This window comes from Macrosteles quadrilineatus, unplaced genomic scaffold (genome assembly GCF_028750875.1).
Source record: "Macrosteles quadrilineatus isolate MER2022 unplaced genomic scaffold, UCM_ALF_1.0 Scaffold_9__3_contigs__length_116548681, whole genome shotgun sequence".
Taxonomy (NCBI): domain Eukaryota; kingdom Metazoa; phylum Arthropoda; class Insecta; order Hemiptera; family Cicadellidae; genus Macrosteles; species Macrosteles quadrilineatus.
The window spans coordinates 76590429-76616742 of NW_026542602.1; the positions used below are offsets into that span (position 1 = coordinate 76590429).

Below are 26314 nucleotides of genomic sequence, written 5' to 3' on the forward strand. Positions count from 1 at the left end.
CTGCATTGTACACCTAGTACAGTATTGATTCTAAAAGATAAGTTAGATGTGCAAACTTAACTGCCCATTGATCAGTTATCAACCATCATCAAGTTAAAGATATTTTTTATTTACTATGTAGCAACCAAACCCCTTTAAAAAAGTTAAGGTTTTTTTGGAAATACTTAGTTGGTGAAACGGAGTATTTGCAAAAATAAAATAACATTGTTATTGCTTGTATTAAAGTTAGGTGGAATAAACCAATTAAAATATTGACGTGAACAAATAATACTTGATGATATAGGCCTAGTAATATTGGCCAACTCAACAGTATTAATTATTTATGATTTTGAAATAATACCCAAGTAAACGTGAACTTATAAACATATTTCCTAAAAACAAACAACGCTAAATTATCTGAGACAAACTTTAGTTTTTAAAGGGCACTAATATAAAAAAGTGAAACATGTGTACACATAGTGGTTAGTGTGATTAGTATCTAATATAGATACTAGATAGAAGATTTAACAGAAAAAATAAAACCAGTTTTTTGTGAAAAGACATGTTTAATAAGACAATTTTGTTGAGAAAAACGAACAAAATATCACCTCAAACACTAACCACGTTTACAAAACATGATATAAAATCATTAGTTTAAACATTTTCCATGAAAATCTTTACAAAAAATATGAACACTAAACATTTTAGGATACAATTTACAGACAACATTGCAAGACAACTCGAATAAATACTGATTTTGACAAAATTATAACAATCCAGAAATAAATTATTTTGTATTAAAAAACATAAACAATATGGTCTCGAAGATGAAGATCATATAATAAATATGTCAAAAGTGTTTGAACACAATTTAAAGCTTTCATTCAACCCTTTAAATCAATATCAAATAATTTATATGCCTTTACACTTAAATACTTTAGGCCAATTTATTCTTAAATAATAAAACTTATTAATATATGTTACAAATCATGTTAACAAAATTAAATCCTATTTTAAAATCTTTGATAAAATAAACACTCACACACAATATATTATGTATTTAACAAATTTACATAAACAATAAATTTGTGAAGAATATTGCATCAACATATACAAAAGTCATTTCATACAGTCCTATTATAAATTATGTATAGGGTACTTTAAAATTTATATGGCTCGTCACAATAATGTATAAAACACGTTCGCGTAAATGTAAATGCCTGCGCTAGAAATAATAAAAACAATCGAAATATTGTCTAACGAATAAAAAAAATTTACAACAAAAATAACATAAAGACAAAACAAAAACAAAACAAATTATGATACAACAGTAGTAGGTTTTTTCACGGTCATGAGGCAGGAAAGAATAGGTCCTGTAACCTTTTCACTGTACTTTTGTCCAGGGCACAGAGATCAAAGTCAAAAGTCTTTTTGGTAATTTCATACTGTCCCGTTTCAGCAATCACTTGGACCACCCTTTGCAGTTCTGCATTGTCCTCTAATGTCATTATCTTCTGCTGGAGATCCTTCAGTTCCATCACATATTCTTCTGTAAACTTGGTGGGTGGAGTAGGAGACCTAGACCTGGACACTTCCTGGTCCTCTCGCGGAGGTGACTCCGAGAGTCTGTCCTCTACATCCTCTTCTACAGTCTCCTCTCTCACCGGTTTGTGTTCCTCTTCTGGTTTCAATTTGGCTATCTTCTCTGGAACCACTTCTTCTTTTTCCTTACTCTTCCGCTTCTTCTTTTTGATCCCATCCTCGTCTTTAGACGAACTCTTCTTATCCTTTTTCTTCATTTTGTCTTTATGAGGTTTGTCTTCCTTGACTCGCTCAGGTGTCCTGGAGATGGGAGGGGTAGGTGCAGGGGGAGGAGGGGAGGGAGGTGTCATTTTCATCTTGTCAACACTTGCAGTGTCTTCGTCAGCAGAAGATTCAGAGTCTGAGCCTTTGTCAGATGAGTTGAGTTCTGACATGAGAGTGCCCAGAGGATTTGAGTTTTTGCTCATCTTAGGACTAGGGGATCTCGGCCTTACTTTGGCCGGAGGGGGTTGAGGAGGTGGAGAGGGATCCTTAGGAACTGGAACGGCAGGTTGAAACTTTTCTACTTTCTTAGCAGATTTTTCTTTCTCTTTCAGCTCTTTGTCTTCCTTTTTGTTTTTCTCTTTTTTCTTATGCTTGTGCCGCTGTTTTTCAACAGTTTCAGTCTTCTCTTTATCAATTTTTTCTTTGACTTTTTCCTCCTTGCTGTGTTTGGGTGACTTCTTAATATTTTCCTTAAGTTCTTTAAAGTCAGGTTTAATTTTCTCAAACTTTTCAACAACTTTCTCTTTCTCTCTTTCAACAGGAGGTTGAGGAACTGGCGGTGCTGGTGTTGGGATTTTGCTTTCAGAATCTTTATGCCTGTCTTTTTTATCTTTTTCGTCTCGGCTCTTCTTATCCTTTTTCTTTTCTTTCTTCTCACTCTTGCTGATATCACTGGACGATGACTTCATTTTCTCCTTCTCTTTAGCCTCATCAAAGCTGGACTTCTTCAGCTCCTCCTTGAGCGTTTTGGCAGGAGGAGGAGCCACAGAAGGAGAAGGTGGCCGCTTCAATGACTTTTCAGGTTTTTTCTCTTTGTCTGGTCTTCTTTCTCTGTCTTTTTCTTTGTTTGAGCTTGGGATCATAGTTTCTTTCTTGCTGCTTTCTTTTTCTTTCTCTTTGTGAGGACTGTGTTTTGAAGATTTAGATGACAACTAAAATATAAAACAAAATTATTAGAGAGTGAATAAATCAGTTTTACACGTTCGCTACTGCAATAGTACTAAATTTTTCATTCATATGAACCAGTGATGCACATACGCGACGGCCGGTTTCCGACCATAAACTGCCATCGCATATTTGCGTCGGTGTTCTAATGTTATTAAAAAGCTTAAATCTTCGTAACAGTCTATTTGAAGGCCCTGAATTATCTTCACAGTTGTCTACAGGAATGTCTGTCGCATATGTGTGTCACTTGATCTGTGGATATGATGATTAGTGACATCATATGATAGTTGTCAAAACTGTTTTTTACTTTGATGCATCACTGCCCTGTGGTCTGCGTTTACTGTTAACCAAGTGACACCCGGTCTATGAGAAATATTAAAATGCATACCTCAGGCCATGGCAATGACAGCAGCGTAGCAAATATGTGGCAATCGGTAGCGAAAGTTATAAATCACATTTACTGAGCCTCCACAAACCAAAACACTGTTAACCTTAATGTAACGACTAACCAAAACAGCCGAGAAAAAAAAAAAAAAAAACTTAAATAATGTCTCAGACAAAGGAAGAGCAAGAGAAGTGAACGACTGATGAAGGGTGGCAATGGTTCGGGATTAAAATTTTCTTCTTCGTGACTGCACACAATGCAAACTACAAATACAACTCACTTTGAATCTTTGATTTACAATATCTGACTGTGATTTTGAAAATGTGACTTAGACGTAAACAGACATCAGCTCATGTGTTTCTAATGAATCTATGGCAACATAATATTTCTAGAAAACATAGCCCATTAAAAGAAAAAAGAAATAGTTAATCTACATCTACAAATATATTTTTATATAAGCTTATTAGGCCTTAGTTTTAATCACAAATTTTGTAGAGGTAACGTTAACATGTGCTCTAGTTACGTTATTATTATCTTATTCTTCTTATCACTTTAAATGCTGAAAAAGCCTTCCTTTTTGACAGAAATTTATATGGTCATCTGAAACGAGCTCGCTCCTTTATTTCCGTTTAGAGAGGTTCTACAGTATTAGTAAAGTGTTCTTTACTAATAATGTAGAACCTCATATGGCTTTTATGTAGGGATGGACGAGATTGGATTTTTAGTTCCGAGACGAGACGAGACGAGATTTTTTATTTCTCATAAAATTTCGAGACGAGATCGAGACGGGATTTCCCTTCTCATACACAACGGGAAATGCACATTCAAAATTTTTACCTGATTTTGTAACATTGTTAGATGACTGTTTAAATACAAAAATAATGATAATAGGCAAGAATATTTACAATATTTTATTTAAAAAACATCAGCATAACATTTTTTTATTAATCACGCCTAACTTATTAAAAATGCCTACGATTAGGAAACATAGTGATATCAGTTAGGATAGAGTTCATTTTATCCTAAAATAAAATAAATCATAAAATAAAAGCAATATTAATTTTTATAAAATAGTTAGTTGTTTTGACTTTTTATAGTAATAAAACATTCCTCACACTGCCTACACTTAACAAAACTTCTCAAATGTTATTAAAGTAATATTATTAAAATAATTAAAGTAATATTTACATTAAAAGAATTTATTAAATAACAACGCCTTCGCAAAGGAAACGCAACTACAACACGCTCCTGTATTGCGGGTATTGCATTGACTTTCTGCAGGCGTTTTTAATTTTTTTTTTTTTTTTTTTTTTTTTTTTTTTTTTTAATTCTCGTCTCGATAAAAATCTCGGCCAAAAAGAAATCTCGTCTCGTGTAACGAGAATTAAAATTTCCCGAAAATTTCCCGAAATTTCGAGACTTGACCATCCCTACTTTTATGTTAAAAGCCAAACACAGTTTGGTAGAACTCAAACAAATTGTGTGAAATACAGAGGTGTATAATAAAAAACATTGAACCCCCTGAAAACAAAAGGTTAGCATTGGATGGTAATGGCATAGCCTTAACACCCAAAGTCAGCCTATTAACATGGGACTGACACACAATAACATTGTTTTTATTAATACCTTACGATCAATTAAGTTTAGTAAAGTTAAGGCACTATTTGTTTGTGTATAATTTATATAGAAAGAATAAAGATGATTTCCAATGATGTGAGTCGGTAGCCAAAGTTGTGGTTTCACCCACTGATGCCACCAACTGATGGGATTTACTTGGCCGATTTATCCGTTGTTTAGTTCTATTCTTACATTTAGCTTGACTTAATTTACATTAAGGTCATAATCTTACTTTTGAATCTGATGAATGTTTGGATTCAGTTTTTTTGGAAGCAGTGGTAGGCGAGAGCTTAGCAGTCTTGATGGGTGTGCCGAACAAATCAGCAAACTGGTTGCTCGACCTTAAATCTTCAGGCTTCACTGAATCCTGCAACAGAATCAAATGAGATTCCCAGCTTGTCTTGGAATGGAAAAAGCTTTAATGTGTCCTACAACCATTTTTAAAATATCTTTTTCATTTCAGTTCTTAGAATTGAAAAGACTCATTTTACAGTAGGGATGGACGAGATTGGATTTTTAGTTCGAGACGAGACGAGACTTTTTATTTCTCATAAAATTTCAAGACGAGATCGAGACGGGATTTCCCTTCTCATACACAACGGGAAATGCACGTTCAAAATTTTTACCTGATTTTGTAACATTGTTAGATGACTGTTTAAATACAAAAATAATGATAATAGGCAAGAATATTTACAATCTTTTATTAAATTAATTATTTATTTTAACATCAGCATAACATTTTTTTATTAATCACGCCTAACTTATTAAAAATGCCTACAATTAGGAAACATAGTGATATCAGTTAGGATAGAGTTCAACTTATCCTAAAATAAAATAAATCATAAAATAGGCCTAAAAGCAATATTAATTTTTATAAAATAGTTACTTGTTTTGACTTTTTATAGTGATAAAACATTCCTCACACTGCTTACTCTTAACAAAACTTCTCAAATGTTATTAAAGTAATATTATTAAAATAATTAAAAGTAATATTTACATGTAAAGAATTAATCAAATAAGAACGCCTTCACAAAGGAAACGCAACTACAACACACTCCTGTATTGCGGGTATTGCATTGACTTTCTGCAGGCGTTTTAAATTTTTTTTTTTTTTTATTCCCGTCTTGATAAAAATCTTGGCCAAAAAGAAATCTCGTCTCATGTAACGAGATTTAAAATTTCCCGAAAATTTCCCGAAATTTCGAGACTTAACCATCCCTATTTTACAGTAATGTTTACTAACTTAACAGCATTGTTTTGTAGCTTAACAAAACAAGTTTGGACCAATGAGGTTCAAGGATTGAGAGAAAGGAAGTAAAATTGTAATGCTCCGAACATGAACTAATCAGCTGTTAGGGCCAATTAAATTGATTATAAAATGAGTGAGTGGTTATCACAATCAGTGGCGATGAGAGATTTATTTTGTATAAACAAAAACATAACCTTTCTTAGATATTATGAGTAGTGATTTTTAGTAATTAAAAACGGTCGTAGGTAAAGTAGTGTACGCAACTCGCCTAATAAGCATTTAAGACACTCGTAGAAGTTTTAAAGGCACTCGCCAAGGCTCGTTCCTTAGAATTTCTACTTGTGTCTTTATGCGATTGTTGCTTAAAATACTATAGGGTAACAAAGTTATTCAAAAGCTTAATAAAGGCACATGTGTAAGTTTTGCTCGTCACCTACTGTAGTAATGAACTGTGTGATATTAGCCATTTATGGCCAAGTTTAGAGTGAAATGAGATGCTATTGTGGCTTTTTTTTTTACTATTTATTAAAAGTCCACAAACACGGCCAACTGGGTCCAGTTTTCAACGATCAAACACTACTGACTTTTCTAAAAATCAACTTTATGATGAGCACTATAACCACTCAGTAACAGCTATAGTGGTAACTGTACCGGTAGAAAAACATCCTGCCAGAGACAGCCAAGCTGCAGCTGGTACAGTCACTAACTGTTGTTGTCAGTGCTCCATTACTGTTTCCCTGCATACGACAACAGCCTCTCAAGGGAAGAGATGTCCCGATTGCAAAAAGTACAGAACTCCGCAATTCGTTTAGTTTACGGTATCCAAGCGTGAACACGTATGCCCTTTCCGGAATGCTGCGGGTTGCTGTCAATGGATGCCGTATACAGGACGCAGACTTGTGGCATTGACTATACGTCAATGCTTGTAACCTCATCCACCGGGTCTGGGTTCAGCAAGAGCCTAAGAACTTGGTGGAAAGGCTTGTGGCACAGGGGGAGGTGACTCAGCAAGTGACCCGGCGAAGTGGCTTGGTCCACATTGCAAAAGTAAGTCTAGAAGTAGGTAGAAAAGGGTTTTCTTACTTTTGCCCAAATATGTACAATGATCTCCCCTTGAATGAACCAATCACAGAGTGTGTTACTGCATAAAAAAACAGGTTTTTGATACTGAGACAGTATCTATGACATAAAATAAGCTGTAGCGTATAACAAGTCCCCAACTTGACTTTGTTATAACTATGTTGGTGAAATTCACATAAATCTGTAGTTTAAATTAGTGTTGAATATCAGTTTGAACTGTGACTATTCCACTACGTCCATTTAACTAAAACTGGTGACAACTTTAACATTGGGATACAATGTAAAGTTCTATTAGTGGTTAAAGATACAACATAATTTTAACAAACAGTACTGGGCTGAATTGAGCGAGTTGGTATTGATAATAAAGTTCTAATTAATGTTAAATAAAACATATACAAATGATAACTATCAAACTTGGTATTTCTTTAAGCCAGCATTATCTATGTAACTAAATAAATAGATAAGAGTGTCTATGCATGTTATAAGTTTTGAAACTTACAGAACTAGTTTTTACAAAAACACATTGAAAGTCATTGAAACTAATGAAAACTCAGATACACGTGAGTAAGAAACAGCACCATAAGCTTTATTACTTGCTATTTTAATGTACAAAATCAATATAATTCTTTAAACTTTTTTACTGCATGTACATGGTGATTCACAAGTGCAATTACTTTGGATGGTTCTACATGGGCTTTAAACATTTAGTTTTACTTTAGTAGCAATATTTTACGTTATAACGATCAAAATATTGGAATTGAATCATAACAAATTCTTGAAATGCTACAAAGTTATCATACGTAAATTGTTAAATCATCTATGAACTATACTACTTAACTTAATGATACCTAAAAATAACAGGATTTTTTAAAAATTCGCCTTATTATTACTTCTAATAATTTATTTTGAATGAAATATCCTGCCATATAAATAAAGTTAAATCATGTTTTGCAATATAAGTGAAGTATCACTTAAAATAAATTTACAAAAAAAACCTAAACAACATACATTCAATATAATTATCAGGACAACTATTGGACCAACACACAGTTCAACAGATCAACATACATAAAATCTTTCTCCTACAAGACCAACCAAACCTTGTAAAATGAAACATATTGGAGAGACTCACATGGAAACAATATCCAGCACACATTTTACAATAGTGAGAAGTGAACTTACAAATATGAAGTCTAACAAATCCATGCAGCTCGTGCTATCTGACATGGTCTGATCTGTGATTATACTGATAAGGAACACCAAGAATGTAATACCAACATAAACAAAATACACAACACCAACGTAAACTACATTCACATCCAGTACAGCTTGCACCTCCACACCATCACAGCTCTAGTTATCTCCTGTATTGACACTATCAGAGATATCAAATGTCACATGTACCTCGATTTATGCATCAAAACAATAAGCCAACTTTGTACATTAAAACAATTATTTGCCAATTATCTTTTAAATCAAAATATTTGTGAAATGATTAAATAAGGTTGATAGGAAACTGAGTGGAGATAGTTCTAGAAACATGTAAAAATGATTCTATTGAACATTTAATTACTTTATCCATGCATAACTCACTACTAATTTGCTATACAATCTTAATGGACCCATGGAGGAGCAGTGCTTATTTAACAATTGTAATTAACAATTGATTTTCATATCTTTGATGAAATTAGAATATCTTGTTGATGATAACACTACTATAAACTGCTACAATAATTTAATACTCAAAATGATTATTTATACTTATGCACAAACAAGAATAGTAATAGTTTGTAAAAGGGCTTACATGGGAATGTCAATTATAGACACTTTTAGTTAACTAGCTCTTGCACAGTTCTAAACACAATCATCTTGGTAACACAATCATTTATTTCTAAATATTGATCAGATTATTCAGCAATAAATAATGACTACTCTCTAGACCCATCACTGAAATTTAAAAACTATGTTCAAACAGCTAGACTGCTGATTAAACATAGCTAGTTCACTGTTTTTGTTTTAAAATAGCACTTTAAACTTAGTTCCAAACAACTAAGCGATTTCACAAACAGCTTTTTGTTAAATTTATTAATCCAATTAATTGTTGTCTTCTATTCCAATAGTTTAAAAATACACATTTTTATACCAATAAATATTGCAAACAGTTTTTAACCTTGTAAATCCTGGGGACTGATATAATTTTATAGGTAGGCTAAACCTTTTTTTTTTAGAAAGGGCCTTAGGGTATAAAAAAACAGTGGAACAGGTCAAAAAGCGGGTAGCCTAATTGGTCGCTTAATGCGATAAAGAATTAAAGTGCATGTCATTAGGCGCATTTTATGCCCAGTCGTGCATGGCAGGTAGCAGTGATCTTTTTTTAAAGCTAAAATTGTTTAAGCTTTTTTTTTTATTGTTAGAGTCTGTTTATTACAGTTAATTTTTGCATTGTTTATTAAAAATTGTTAAAATAGGACTACTTTAAATTCCATGATCGGGTTGATATTTATTTTGGTACTTTTAAATACAATAATAGCAAAAAGCCTGGATATGCTGGGGTTTTATCTTTCTGGGCATGGACAGTTGCCCTAAAGGGAAAAATTTCAAGTGTCAAAAACCTAAAACATAGTGTACCACCGGGCTCAGTACTTGGGCCCCTGCTTTTTAATATAATGATAACCGACCTTTCCATGTGCCTAGGAAACGGTGTTGTTTGCTACGAAACTACAATTTTTGAAGTTAGGAATGTGCTGAGGAGTTGGATTTCATAACACTCTCATGATAGAGAATCTACCTGGTTCCGCACGACCACTACCGCTATACAGTACAGTATGCCTATTATCATTATCCTGTCTACAATAGTAACGTATTAATACTATAATTGATATTTAACCTTATTTATATCAATTTTAGTAATAAAACTATTTACATAAAACAAAACATTAAGTCAATGAAATGTTCAAAAACTAAAAGAAAAAATAAGCAATTATGATACAAAGTATAGTAATTGTATGCAAATTTATATTTTATTTTAAATAATTAATTATGCAAGCCCTTTATTGGTCAGTTAATCAATTCTAAATAAAAGTGAATCCCTCATTAAATATGGGTATTCACCTTTTCAAGCCGTCAGTCTAACCATTATTAACTTTAGTTGCCTTAGTTACCAATTAATTTTATTTGGATCTGAATTTTTGTTGAAAGCTAAAGCGAAATTTCTGAAGGTGTTAATTAGTTTATCTCAATCATCAACAACCATGACTTGGAACCACATTTTTTCTCTTGTTGGAACGGTGGCCTACCAGGGCTTTAGGACAATGATGGTACCAGTGCCCCCAAAGTCCGGAGGCAAGAAAAAGGGAAATGATGGTTGGGGACTGGTTTTGTTGATGGGTAAAGATTAGGACACTACCAAGACATGCATGTATACAAACAACTTGATTATTTGACGGATCCTGTCGAAACCATCAGCAATCCTGGACTCTGAGGGGAATCTTTTTCTAAGAACACCATTCGATTGAAGTTTCCTTTCATCAGTTTCTTTGGAAGATCCACAAGTGTTCTTTCGTATCACGGATGAAACAACCAGATTCGATAACAGAAGATTTTCCCAGAACACTATGTTGATATTCTTCATCGACTCCTAAGGCCAACTGTAAAGTCTTTTTCCATGATAGAGCAAACATCCAGGATTCAATCAAAGGAATGTGTCACAACCTTTAATCACATAATGTTAACATACTGGATTTCATACTAAGAAATCAATGTGAAGAAGCCACGCTGAAGAAGATGAAGTCAGAGGTCTACAAACTTCTCAAGTAATGACTTTACAGTTGGCCTTAGGAGTCGATGAAGAATATCAACATAGTGTTCTGGGGAAATCTTCTGTGATCGAATCTGGTTGTTTCATCCGTGATACGAAAGAACACTTTTGGGTCTTCCAAGGAAACTGATGAAAGGAAACTTCAATCGAATGGTGTTCTTCTTGGAAAAAGATTCCCCTCAGAGTCTAGGATTGCTGATGATCCGTCAAATAATCAAGTTGCAAATACACAAAATATGGCCACTTTAAATTTCTAATGTATTCATCGAGTACTGCAAGCAAAATTATCAGTATTGAAATTATTGGCAAGATACTTCAAGTTTTAACACGAGAAAAAACAGTACTTAATGCATGTCTTTGTTTTAAGTAAATTAAATGTGTTTTTAAAAAATTATTAATTTGTAATATTAATTTTTAAGTATATTTTAAAACAAAGGTCCTGTTTCTATGAAATAAGTTTCATCTGACAAATCCTTTTTATGCATGGAGAAAACACAATGGTGTTCTAAAGTAACAAACACTTAATAGTCTTGAAACTTTTATAGATGTCACTTATCAGATAACTATAGAGCAAATACTAAGGAAAGATTGTCAACACCAATCGTAAAATCTATATAAAGCTAGGATAAATAGTATATATCCGTCAAATGTTCCATTGCAAGCGGTCACGTTCACGTTCCACTCACAGTTCTTCGTCTTACTGATGGCATTTAATTTAAATAAAATACAAAAGTTAACCAAACAACAGAAAACACCACAAAGGAATTTTGTTAAACATTGTAAATTACATGATAAAATATGGTAACTCTACTGTGAATAATCACTTTTAAACATTCACTTCGTAACAACGAACTGTAACCAAAACTACATGATAATTCAGTAAAATACGATGTAAGGTAAATAAATTAAAGTATTACAAACAATTTGTTATCTAGTCTTGCTAGGAAACTCTTTATTATGAACCAGACTTAGTTAACAGATGTTAAAATAAAAATAAAAATTCTGGCTTTGCTCGAAGTAATAAGTCCTGCAGTGTTTGGTAAAATAACTATTTCAAGCTACGTCCATATGTTTAGTTGTAAACAAAGGGAATTAAGTTTGACAGATTGTAAACAGGTAGTAGTGATCTGACCAAACAATCATATTAACACATTGTATCTTCACCTTGATCTGCGCTTCAGCTTGATCTTACTTAATTTTAATCAGAACTAAAAATCTCAGAGAGGGCCAAGCGCCTGGATAACTCTAAAACAAATTTTTAAGGCTGAAACTCTTTGACTGTTGACAATCTTTTTATCTTCAGTCCGTCATCCAAACAAAGGAGGAGGCGGACACTCAAAATCAGAAGCAACATCCACTCATACAATACGAGAAGAAAATTTTATGGAAATGTTTCTTTTGTTAGGCTTAAGAAATTACAGTTAAGCTATCACATTATAAGCCCTAAGCTATTTAATATGTTTTCTTGTAGGGCTACAGCCCGGAATCTTCTAAACAAACAATTTAAAAATGGTGTGGAATGTCTTCCCCTGGTCAACCCTTTTGACAGTGTGGATGAGTTTTTTAAACTTATAAAGAATACGTAAGAAGCCTACTGATGTTTTAGCCGAGAACTTGTGTCATGTATGTACTTATGTTTTTGTAATTATGGTTTGCTGAGCTGTTTTGGTACCTTTTGCATGGTGAGTTCCAGGTACTCTTTCACTTACATATTGTTAAATTGCAAACCCTATATATGATACGTATTTCTTTCTTTTTCTGATGGATTTTAACTTAGTTGATTGATTGTGAGATTGTGGGGGGACTCGTCGTCCTAGCATGTCAACCGAAGCTTATTGTGTATCCCACTTGCCACTAACTGGGTAAGCTTATGCCTGTGTCCTAGACTAGGTACAGAGGCTTTTGCCCAATGTTAGCGTCTCTGATTCATCACCTGGCTGCTTTGGACCAAACAGAGCCCTTCTCCTAACCCCAAGTCCGTCGCAATCCAGAATAATGTGTTTCACAGTCTCATCAGACTGGTTGCAAAGTCAACACTCCTGATGTCATTGACAATTCCTAGAGTGTGGAGGTTTCCTGAAGTGGCCGTGTCCAGTGATAAGAGCAAGTACCTGCTTGACTTGCCCTCTCGCCAGCTTTAGCAGCCAGCGAGTGAAGAGGGTGCTAGGTTCTGAGAGCAGTTTTCTGCTGAGTGGTGGTCCAGGATAATTACCCCATCGCTCTAGGTGTTGTCCCCTGGACCATTTATTGATTGTATTTTTAGCGGCAGCTTTGCTGATGCCAAAAAAAGGCTCTGGTCCACAGAATAGCATGCTCACACCTTTTTTTGCCAGCTTATCTGCACTCTCTTTGCTGCCAATGCCTACATGGCCTGGGGCCCAGCCAAGAGTGACAAGTTCCGTGTGGAAAGTTTGCAGAGTGTGTTGAAACACTCCCAGACCAGTTTTTAGGTGATTTCATTTGAGTTAAAAGCTTTGAGAGCAGCCTGACAATCAGACAAAATCACTATTCTCTTGTCTTGGTAATTAACTTGGTAACTTAGTTAAATAGCCTAAATTGTTTGGAAATGTTTTATTATATTGTTTTAACAAACTTCCCACACAAGGATTTAGTCCAGAAAACAGCTGTTTGCCGCCAGCTTAATCATATGGGGTTTCATTACGTACTACTGCCAATCATGAAAATCATTCAATGTTTTCTCTGTTTACGAATGTTTACGATTTTACGGGGTGGAAAAGGCTTGAGGAAGGAGTACTATAATGAGTTTTCACGGGACACCAACCAGCTGATTATGTTTGACAATGAGTGGTCAAACGAAAACATAACCTCTCTTAGAGGTTAACAGTGGTGATTGTTAGTCATTTAGTCGGTGGTTATATAAGAATTTGTACAAATTTTTTATTGTTCTAGTTTGCTTAAGAGTAGTATGGTGTAAAATATCGTACGTCACCCGCCAAAAGTGTTTACCAGACTCGCATGGTAATCCCTGCGACCACACTCGGAACGACCACACTCGTCCGGTAAACACCTATTTTCAGGACCAGTAACGTAATATCATTACTATATAAGTAACTATATTGTACCATGATGTATGTAATGACGATTTCCAAATTACATGTAATTGTGTTTTCTAAACGAAATAAACGATATTATGTCTTAAACCCATCTCGATCACCACAACCCTTACATTCTCAAGGATTTATAGAATGACTCATGACTTATGACAAACAGTATCCTAATCCATAAATTATTAATTTATCTTTTTTTTCCAAAGAACCTCAACAGCATCTCCTAAAAGTGTAAACTGTGACCTAGTTAAGTCTTTTGCCTTGCCTAAAATGAAATAAAGCCATTAACAGCATGAAGGAAATGGCTTTAAACTTTCAACAGAAAAAAATTAAACTAGAGCCTATATTGTCTAATCAAATAAACAGTCCAAGTTTACTTGGATGAAGTTTATTTTTCAAATTATTTTAAGTAATAAATACTAGTAACAGCTAAAGACCGACTGACTGACCATCAGTGTGTGTGAGTGTGTGTTAAGCTTTCTGCCAAGTAGGCCTATGCTAACCAGCTTGGCTTATTGTGTGGTAAGTAGGACACAAAAAGAAAGAGAAAAACAGGAGCAGCAAACAGGGTTGTCTTGAGTCATGTGGTATGGTGTATACTACCATACAGAAACAGGACTGGTTTACAGAGATGGCCACATAACACAGAAGATTGGATACCCCTGACTGATTGTTATGGCTTACCTTAGATTTATGTTTTTTCGTTGAGTCGCCGCTGGATTTCTTGGAGGAACTTTTTTCATCCGTGTTTTGTGAGTTGCTATCCGTAAGCGGCAACATGTCAGGACCCACACCAACCTGTAATAATGCTTGTGTTAAATCTCATTCGGCCCCACAACAGAACACATTCACTAATGAAATAGAAATTTGAATAGTAATACTGTAATATGAATTACTAAAAAAGGTTTTTGGAATTTTAAATTAGTGTTTTAGAATTTTAAAATAAATTTTATTTATTTTAAGTTTTTAAATTTAATCTTATGTTTGAAGAATTCTATTCAACCTTCTTGTACTTGTTTGAAATATCATTCCCTAAAGTGATGACTAATCTGAAAAATCATAACTCAGTAAACTGGATAAACGATGAAATAAGAACTTCAAATAATTTACAAAAGACTATACAACCAGACCAAAGCTGATCATAATAAACTAATACTTGATTGTAAAAAAGAGTTCATACAAAATAAAATTAGTCATTCCAAAAATATAAGTCGAGAATCTTGGAGAGTAGTACGGAGTTTGACCGACAAAACATCTGCGAACGAAGATATAACCCTAAAAATGAAGAATCTTTAATTAATGACCCTGTAAATGTGGCAAACCTGTTCAATTCTGTCTTTGTTGACGAAGTAAGGGAGCTGACTGAACTGCATGGAAGTATCACCGAGGGTGTACAGGAGTCAACCGATGGGCCAGATCTTGATTTAGATGACTGCATGCGGCTAGAACCGACTACAGAGGAGGAAGTACTGAGGGTGATGACTGTCGTGGGAAGGAGGACCAGTGCAGGAGTTGATGAGGTACCGTGCCGTATTTATTTGGAAGTTGTGCTGAATTTATTGCCAAACCTTTTACACTGATCATCAATGAATCTTTTGCAAAACTGGAACTTTTCCAGACAAATTAAAAATATCAAAGATAATACCTATTTATAAGAAAAATGATAAAAAACTTGCAGCTAACTATAGACCAGTAGCAATCCAATCTGCTTTTTCCAAAGTGTTTGAGATCATTTTCCTTAATAGACTCATGCCCTTCTTAGAAGAAAACAACATACTTAGTAAAAATCAATATGGTTTCCGGAAAGAAAGATCAACTATAGACTCAGTTTTTAAATTAATGACAAAAATGTATGACAACATTGACTTAATTGGAGGACTCTCTCCTCCTTTTTTTATGACAGAATAGAATAGAATAGGAAAAATCCCCTAAACTAGATAATGTCATTTCTTAAAAACAGATACCAAATTGTAAATATTAGAAACACCGGTGAGACGAATGTTATAAACACTTTTAAATCAAATATCTCTGACTGTATCAACACAGGAGTCCCGCAAGGATCAAATCTCGGACCAGTGTTGTTCCTTCTGTATATTAATGATTTGCCTGAAGAGATCCAGGACGGGGAACTATTGATGTTCGCAGATGATGTGGGGCATCTTACCTTTGAAAAAGACCGTATAACAGTTATAAGGAAAACTCAGGAAGGAATTAATAAAATGGTTAATTGGAGCGCAAATAATAAAATGGCACTTAACAGTTCAAAAACCAGTCTAATTCATTTTTACAATAGGAAAAAACCGGACTACTCACCACTTTTAAAAATGGGAGATACTCACCTAATGAAAGAAAAGTCAGCTAAGTACCTTGGAATAACAATATCTGAAACTTTATCCTGGGAAAACCATATTGATAATATAGCAAAAAGATTAATAGTTGTGTGCCATCTTATTCGTAGACTTCAGAATATAATCGATAGAAACATCCTGTTACAAATTTATTATGGTTGCTTCCATAGTGTAATGGCCTATGGCATAATACTATGGGGAAACAGCACTGAAGCTCAAAGAATCTTTATATTACAAAAACGAGCAGTAAGAACCATTTGTAAAATGAGAGGTCGAGACTCCTGCCGAGATACCTTCAAGGAACTTGGGCATTTTAACTCTACCAGCAGTTTATATTCTGGAATGTGCCGTTACTGTTAAAGCCAAACCAGAATGTTTCACCAACAACAATAGTATTCACAACTATAACACCAGACAAGCACGAAATCTACATGTAGGGCCTACAACAAGTAAGAACAGCATTGGTTAAAAAAAGTCCCTATCACATGTGCATAAAAATATACAATAGTTTACCTCAAAATTTAAAAAATGAAGATCAAAATGGCCTCAAGAAAAAATTAAAAATGTACCTGGTAGAGAAGAAAAATATATAATGTAAAAGAATTCCTGGAAGAGTAACAAAATAAGAGTAATGAAGAGTAAATATAATACATTGACGACCACGGCGTAGATACGCTTCCAGTGGGATATTATCAAGTATCAATTAACCAAGTGTTACTTTTTTTGCAGGATTATGCCCAGAAGGGGAGGGGACGTGTCCGAGTCTGCCATTCTAGCCCAGCACCAAAAACAAGCAGTGGAGTGATGGCTAATAAAATGGCGGAGTTTTCTCGTATTAACAGATTTTAGATGGAGCGAGTGTACAGTGAGTATTATTTACGGTTGAGTGTTAATGCTCTCATCTAAGGAGCCTAGCACTTTTTCTTTGTTGATACTTCATTTGTCGTTGACACCAATCAATGGCTCAGTTTTATGGGGCAGAAGTATGTTCTCAGATTTGGAATGTGGTACAACTCAAGCCTTAGGATACTAGCTAGGTTAATCAGGGTGTCTACTACATTCTGGATAAAAAATTCATGGACAATTCCCGTACATTTAAGGACACTTTGCCGTAACCTTTGTCGGTGTCATTAGGCCTACCGAATAATTTTCCTGATTTGTCAAACTGTATTAATCTTGTTATTCACTGTAGTTGTACCAGAGAGAAAAGTAAATAATAATAGATAAGAGTTAAAAATAACAAAATAGAAATTTATTGAAAGTAAACAAACATAGGCCTACCTATACTTTAGGTAAAGCTTTTATAGTGTAACAGAGAAACGCAATCATTGTCTCCTGCGATAGCGACAAATATCTCCATCAGTCACGCAAACTTCATAACATAGCTTATCCGATCCAGGCCGATTAATTTGGCATGATTCGCCCTGGCACAACGTTAGGTTCTCGACTACTTTTGAAAAAAAATCTTTAATGCATATTGTTAAACTCAATTCTTCAAGGTTTGGTAAGCGGCTATTAATAAGCGATAAGCACAGAGTAAGATTATTGTATTTTCATTTGCAAAGTTAATATCGACACATAGCAATCATTAGTTGTTTATCTTAGGCTCAATTACATTTTCTTAATATATTTTACAGCTCTTTCAAGAATCAAAATACCCAGGCCTAGACCTAATTATTTAGGAGGGCCTATATAAACTGAGTAACAATGAGGTTATAATAGCAGCAAAGTCACTATCATCATTCTAGTTCATAAGATTTTGATTGCTTAAAGCATACAACTCAATAAATAAATATATGGGAAACAAAAAACATAGAAACCTGAATAGCCAACAATATAAGACAAAGATACAGAAAATGCAATGACATAATTTGAAACCAAGCAGGCCTACATAGTGATAAAACATTAATGCAAACAACAATGCTTGTGGTTTTGTCAATTGAAAGATAAAATGTCCATAAAAAAGGGGTTAACTTACAAAATAAGACTGTAGATTATTTACATGTATGAAACCACAAACAGTTTTATGGCCGCGGCTTTCCGAAAGTACAAGTAAGAAGTGAAATTTAACAGCCATTATAAAGCTATTATTTTCAAGATAAAATATGTTTGGGATCTAATAATAATTACCCTAGTAATAAAAAAAGAAGTTGTAAATGAATAAAAGTGATACAACTTTTATGAGCTAGCTGCTGAGTCAACAGTTCTTGGAAGTACTTGACTTGACACTTGATTGTCGTGATAAAATATTAATGGGTTTGAGATTGTTAATGGGATTTTTATTGCATAATTACTCTAGTAATAAATTATGAAAATGTAAACAAACATCTGATAAACCTTTTATGTGCTCCTAACCAACTAGCGATCAATAAAATTATGGCCCATTAAAAATTTAAGGACATAGTCTAGCATTTAAGGACAATTCCCGTACATTTCATGGCCAGTAAAAATTTAAGTACAATTCCCGGTTTTCCCGGATTTCCCGGTTGGTAGACACCCTGTTAATCCAAATAGAAGTGATCAGACTAGCTGGTAGTGCAATTGAGTAGAATCTCGGCAGTAGAAATGAGGGTCAACATCAGAGCCAAAAAAACCAACCAAGTAAGCAAGACCATATTTTTTAAGGCTCTACATTATCTTTCACAGGAAGCTGTTTTGTTTACTAAAACTGTAGAATTTGACTTTAAAGTTACACAAATGGTAACTGTTATCAAATTTGCTGCTGTAAAAATGGTGATGAAGGATGGTTTGGTTTGTAAAGAAATTCTAGTTTATCACCAAACCTTACTTTTAAAGTTTAGGAATCTAATTTGGGTGTTTGAAAACTATTTCCAGCCCAACTTCCATATCACCCTCAACTAGAGTAACATTTTTTTTTCAATAGTTTTCAGTTGAAAAACTCGAGCCACTTTGTCTGCGATGCCTCATAAGACTAAATTTTAATTGGCGGTAGAGGTAAAACTGGTCTAACTTAGGTACTTCTTTGGGCTTGAATAATCCGATCAATAAAGAATGGATGAAAATCTAATTCTTTGCATATAGGCCTAGTACAGTATAACTCATTTAATTTTTAATGCTAACGCCAAAGGACCAGTTATGCTATTCTAAATGTTTAGCCTAAGTATTTAAGGCAAAAAGGGTTAAATAAAGGGTGTTAGGTAAGAATACAGTAGGCTACTTAAAACATAATGACTCAGCAATTTTTGGTTTTTGTTTGAAAGAGTCAAAGATTTGGGGGTTGGTGTACCTTAAATGAAACATCCTTTGCTTGATCAACTGCAAACACTGTCATGCTATGGTAAAAGGCTAACCCAAAAAATTTGAATTTTAACAATAGCATTCACAAAAGATTATGTTTAGAGGTGAACATTCTACTGAAACGAGGGTATAACAGTATGAATCAAAGGTTGGCAGACAGTAGAAAGCAGGCCGGGAGACAACCCAATAGCAAAACAGTGGGGATATGTGGGTCCTCAACAATTTTGGGTCAGGCCAAATGTTGACTCAAACTATCGCTTTGAGTAAGAAATAATTGTTGTGCTAAATTCAGGTCAGGTAATTTACATTAGTCCGAAGGACGCAACTTCATAGAGTAGTGCAGAGAGCAATTCCTTTTAGAGCTTCTACTAAGAAGTTTTTTCTAAATATTCATAACACTTAAGCACTACAGGCCTCAACCTACTCAGTTTATGAAACCAATGCTCATACAAAATCATTTTACCTAAAAATACAACAATAGTCCACACGGAAAAAAGAGTTAATTGACTCATACATCTCGACACTTCAATTCCTTTAGTTAAGTAAGATATTTACCCCGCCTCCACGTATAAGTTTCCGCCTGAACTCCTCCGAAGGGTTATTGAATATCCTTTTCTCCCGCTGAGAAATGCGGATAGGCCCGCTGGTATTGAGAGACAGATCATAGATGAAGTCCAGCTTCCTAGGTTCATCCTTGGTCTTTAGGTAAACTTCGATAGGGAAAGTGAAACTAGCATATCCAGACTCCTTCACTTCATACGGAGGCTCCTTTACAACTGGAACAAAGTATAAATAAATAAAACAAAGTCACTGTCCTCACATATTTACAATGTGACACGATTATATCAAGTTGACTTCCTCCCTAATTTAACTGCTAGCAAACAAGATTAACAAACTTTGTCCAAAATCAGGCCCGCGGTTTTCATGTGATGTGCCCCCAACAAACCTAAACTCGTTCACCTCTGTGCCAAGGCCTACCAAGCCCTGTACAAAATAGAATATTGCATTTCATAATCAATAAATAGTATATTATTAACATGGAATGTCAACTCATGACTACTCTAGGTACCTATGTATCTATGTAGCTGGGTTATATTTTGTGCACAACTAGAGACAAATCGGCATGTTTTTTCAAGATTCTGGATCACTGAAAGTCATTCAAAGAAGATAAGTTGATAATACGAATTTCTCCACAAATTCGGTAGGTACCTATAAAGAATATATTTTTTTTACACTATTTTCATAACCTGGACCAAACCAAACGCCAGTTGTTAATTACAATGATGGTGGTGAACTATATATCTTGGTAGGTTCAATAGCCAATCATCAACAAACCCTTTACCATTTGAAGCTAAGGTTTCTTACAGTGTGTAGCCAGTCAGCACAACAAGCGTAACATTTTTGAAACAATAAAACCTATTTTATTTTTCTAAGTTCCAACACCCAGAACCCCTTTTCTAAGGGGACCCATTTAATGTTTCATTTAGGGTACTCAAGTCCCTCCCACCAACTCAACTACAGACAAGTGACCTCTCCTTGGGTTGAAAATCAAACACTTGAACTAAGTTACTTGAGGTTGGTTTTGATTTTGTTAAGAGCCAATACAACCTGCCCTTTGCCTGTGAGTCTTAACTTCCTCATCAGACAGGCTTACTACTGTGGATACTGAATGCTACTGACACGTACCTCGTTTTGGCTTAGGAAACGATTCATGCAGGTGGAAAACGACCTTCTCTACAAAGTGATGTATATCTGTGTTGTCTGCACCTCTGACAAAGACGAGCCAATCGTGTGTGAAGCCTTGAGGCGTAACTTCTGACCGTAGACTGGCTTCATGGCCTATCTCAAACTGCACTTTCACACACTGAAACACAAGCAAACCAGGCTATAGTGACTGCATTGCACCTCATCAGTCAAAATAAAACCCAGATAAAATAAAGTAAGGCTAACTATGTGAACACTTTTTAAGTAAGTTAGGTACTAAAACTTGAGTTAATATAGGCTACTGGTATATGTTTAAAGATAAATTACTCTAAAAACACTAGCCTAATCAATGTTATAGTGCAAGGCTCAACTTGATTTTGTGTAGGCCTAACCAAATTAAAACAAAATTTCTATAAGTTAAAACAATGATGGAGATGATTAAATACCCAAGTTATAGAGTAATTTTCTTAAAAATATTGCAACAAAGTGATCTTGTACAATACACACTTAACATTTATTAACTTAAGGCTACACAAGAAGAGTTGTAACATACGAATTAGTACGAGTAGGCCTACCGTAGATAAAAACTATTAAGTTAAGACCTTTTAAAACACTTTTGACTCTTATGATCCAAGATTCAGCCTTAAATGACATCATGCAGTCAAATTTGTTTCAGCAACTAACTATTAGGCCTACTTACATTACCGTTAGTGTGAGCTGAATTTTTAAGCTACGGTAAATATTAATTATCAAGTAGTAAAATCTTGTATTTTGTATATCTTTGACATAATTTTTTGTGGTATCAGAGTTAAAGCTGATGATACTTACAGCCTTATCGTGACTAGTTGAAGGTTTTCACCAAATAAACCAAGTAGCCTACAGTAGAAACTCGACTTCAACCCGCTAAAATGCTTAGATTATTTTTAATTGTAAATTTATTACACTCTGCGAACACCTAACACATGCCAGATACAAAATAAAAGTTTTGTACTAGGTACTCTTGTAAGTAGTTTAAATATAAATAGGCTAGGTATTATTCACTTGTAGCCTACAGGGTTTTAATTTCTTCCAAAACCGTTTAAACTTAAATAAACTTAACTTGTACTAAAGGTTTATAACAGGATTTCTGTTATCTGTAGCAGTAAATACTGTGGTTAAAGTAAAATAGAATAACTTGTGCCTAGAATTTGAAACATTTTATCATGGCCGTTTTGGCATTACAATGCCATCGTCAGACACTTCCATGATTCAGCTAAAGCAAAAAGATTAACAACGAACATGTCCCACGATGCTTAAGTGTTAATAAGTTATGTTTTGACTTTTACGTTGCTGCTTTGGCTGAATTTTGGAAGTTTCTTGTTGATGGCATTTGCCGAAATGCCTGTAACAAAAGTTTGAATTCTGGTTGAGCAGTTGACAAAGGTGAAGCCTATTTATGGAGAATTCCGGTAGCCCATGCATGGGCCACACTCTTTTGCTCCGACAACAAATTAAGGTTAGATAAGATATATTAGGGACTTGTTTTTTACAGCGCCAACATACCAGGGCGCATATTCCAATGCAGAGACCTAAGTATAATGCTGAATGGATGAGATGACAACTTTGTTGCTGACTAAAATTCAGCTGGTTCTTTGGTGAGAATTATTTATTAGCATAAGTCTAATGATCGGAGACAGCTGAACCCAGTTCCGAACTACTATAAAAAGCTTTTGACTTTCTCCGAATATTTGTGGGCTAATCGTTCAAAGCTGGTGAACATGCTATAAACTTGTTTGGATTCTCACTGGGCCTACCTATTTCATTTATGGTAACTTAAACCTGTCTAAAATTAGCCTAAGTTAACTAACTTAATTCTGTGGAGTCTATCTAACATAATCTACTTAAGTTAGCTTTGATTAACTTATACCCAGGCCTAGCCAAGGTAAGTTACACTACGGTACCTATCTCACTTATTCCTTGCTATGTCAATTAATCCAGTGGGTCAAGTTATTGCTTTATAAGTACTGGTAACTTACAGTGTGGACATAACTTATTACACTCAATGCCTAGGCTAGACTACACTGCATCAGGGAACAAGTTAGAGTTAACCTAAACAAAGTTCATATTCTTAATCGAGCAAACTAGGTTAGACCAACTCGATACTGGGTAATAGCCTAACTTATTTTTCGAACTTGCATAGCTCCTTTTGAACCCATAAAAAATCTCTTACGATAATGGAAGAATTAAAGTAGGGCCTAAGTAAGTAACCCAAACAATCATCAACCTCTGCATCAAATTACCACTAAGTTAACCGCTGAGGTTTCTTACTTAGGCTAATGATTGTGTGTGATTAAATAACTTAGGCCTAACTTTTTTATTTAGCCTTGGCGAAGTAAAACTTTCAGAATAACAAGTCTGCCTTACTATGGGACTAGGCCTAGTTACAAATTAGTCAGAAATTACTTGTAAACCTAGCCTAGGCTATCTTAACTTATCTAGTATTAATTGCCATTCATGAAATATTTACTTATTCTTATAACTTAAAAGCTGGAATTGTTTCTAAGGTTTGCTTAAAAAAATTGTTAGGTAACTGCCATATTGTGGATTGGTTTAGCTTGTTTAGTTGCTTATCAAAGTAATAACTATAGACGAAACACTACATTTATATTAACCTAGAAGTAAAAGAGCTTACATTATTGAATTTATGCATTTTCAGTCCTAAAATATCCAATGTTGAAAGCCACAGGTAGGCCTTAGCCTTAAATTGCAAATGGTAAAGTCACACCATAATAAAACGTAAATCACTCAAATAAACTCTTAAATGCATTTACCGAAGAGTTAATAAACTAATTTGGAAAGCTTGAATAGGGGAATTCATCGGACATAACGATTGAACGAACAAACTGTTGTTGTAAAACCTGTTTGTTTTTGCCTCAGGGGACAAACATGGGAGATTGAAAAAAACTGGCGCTAAATTCTGACATACCGAATATGCCATGTCCTCTTCACAGGATTTTGTAATTTTACATTATTAAGAACTAAAAAATTAACAGATAATCACAAAACTATCATAATATTTCAACTAATTCAAGATGTAAATGTTACTACGGCACGGTACCCTTTCCTAACATCCATTTCGATAAAAATAATGCATGCAGTTCTTGATTGTGTCTGTGTGCACTATCTGGTGGGGACATGAAAGAAAATAAACAAACGCAATAGACGTTAGATTATAATCTCGTAAGATCGAATGATGTAATTTGGAATGTATAATATACCTTTAATTACCTCCTCTTTGACCGAGCAGCAGAGCCGGACGATTTTCTATTTACACTATAAACATAAAAACTTCCATAGATTGAATATAGTGTAACCGATGTAGGTTTGTGCGGCAATTACAAACTGTCGAGTGGTACGTCATATTTCACGATGGTTGAGCCCTCTTTAATTGCATCACAGATAAAACCATAGACTACTGTCGGGGAAAAAAGTTTAGACACTCGAGTTTGGAGCTCTACAGAAAAGTAACCAACTAACTTAGAAAAACAAGTAGTATATATAAATTTTCGTTGTTTCATTCTACTTATTCCTGTGAAAACAAAAAACTTTTAGCTCTTTTAGGAAATATTTTATGACAGTCGGAAGGTAAAAACTGCCTGTTTTTAGAGTACCAAAAACCATCTTATGACTTTGAAAATTCGCACAATGTAAACTAAACGGCAGAACTTTATCAAACTTTAATACAATATGGACACATATATAATGAATAAATTTGTGTAGTTTCAGAATTTTTACTCTACCCAAAAAGTTTTTGTTGTAACTTTTGTAAATTAACTTTTTCTCAAAAACGGCAAACGCTAGAAACAAATTTAAAAGCTTGTTTTGGAGGTGATTGGTTTTGTATTAGAAATATTGATACTGCTCAACCAAATTGTTACGCATATTATTTTAATAAGTTAACATTTAATTTGGATAGTGCAGAGGCCGAATACGGCACTTCCAGACCGCCACCGGCTCTGACTGGGCGCATACTCCGTACAGTGTTGCCAAATTGAACACCTGGACACTGAGCAGCGATGGGCTGCGAACTGTTGGGTCAAAACTGAACAGCAGTTATTAATTATTAACCATTTCCCACCACCTTTTCTAATGAGGGCTTTGGACCTCCATCGTCACTCCCACACTTATAAAAAAAAAACATATAGCACTGACCATCATTGCATATTCCGAATCTTACAATTTAGATTTAGCACCTATATTTGGGGTGGTAATACTTTCGACCCTTTGGAAGAATGTAAAACATGATATTTCATGTGAATCACTCAGTGACACACACTGCGTGAATCACCTTACGCTCGGTCAAGGTCCATCGTGGCAACACTGCACTGGATTCCTGAGCGGGCGATGGCGTCTGCACCCCTTGCAGGCGCGAGATCATCCAGTTTTTTGTTAATTTATATAAATAAGATGCGTAACAGTTTGGTTGAGCAGTATCGATATTTCAAATACAAAACCAATCACCTCCAAAACAAGCTTTTAATTTTTTTTCTAGCGTTTGCCGTTTTTGAGAAAAAGTTGATTTACAAAAGTTACAACAAAAACTTTTTGGGTAGAGTAAAAATTCTGAAACTACACAAATTTATTCATTATATATGTGTCCATATTGTATTAAAGTTTGATAAAGTTCTGCCGTTTAGTTTACATTGTGCGAATTTTCAAAGTCATAAGATGGTTTTTGGTACTCTAAAAACAGGCAGTTTTTACCTTCCGACTGTCATAAAAAATTTCCTAAAAGAGCTAAAAAAATTTTGTTTTCACAGAAATACGTAGAATAAAACAACGAAAATTTATATATACTACGTGTTTTTCTAAGTTAGTTGGTTACTTTTCTGTAGAGCTCCAAACTCGAGTGTCTAAACTTTTTTCCCCGACAGTAAGCAACACAAGTTAATGCTAAAAGGGGAGTATGGTTTATCTATGATAAAACATACTATTCAAATTCAATAATAGCATTGACATGCATTAGAGACAAACCAATGCAAACCTACACCAACTGTAATTTTAATCCATAATAAAGCC

The 26314-nt window shown here is 34.4% G+C and overlaps 1 protein-coding gene across 1 annotated transcript; it reads right to left on the reverse strand.

Annotated features, from left to right (window-relative positions):
- Positions 1-866: 866 nt before the first annotated feature.
- LOC129004003 (protein ENL-like) lies at positions 867-24354 on the reverse strand. Its single transcript, XM_054432371.1, has 6 exons — positions 23928-24354; positions 21239-21416; positions 20108-20328; positions 14631-14744; positions 4965-5099; positions 867-2717 (listed from the first exon to the last, which is right to left on the reverse strand). Exons 1-6 carry the CDS (start codon positions 23943-23945, stop codon positions 1329-1331), a joined length of 2055 nt encoding a protein of 684 aa, XP_054288346.1. The 5' UTR covers positions 23946-24354; the 3' UTR covers positions 867-1328.
- Between the last annotated feature and the right edge of the window lie 1960 nt (positions 24355-26314).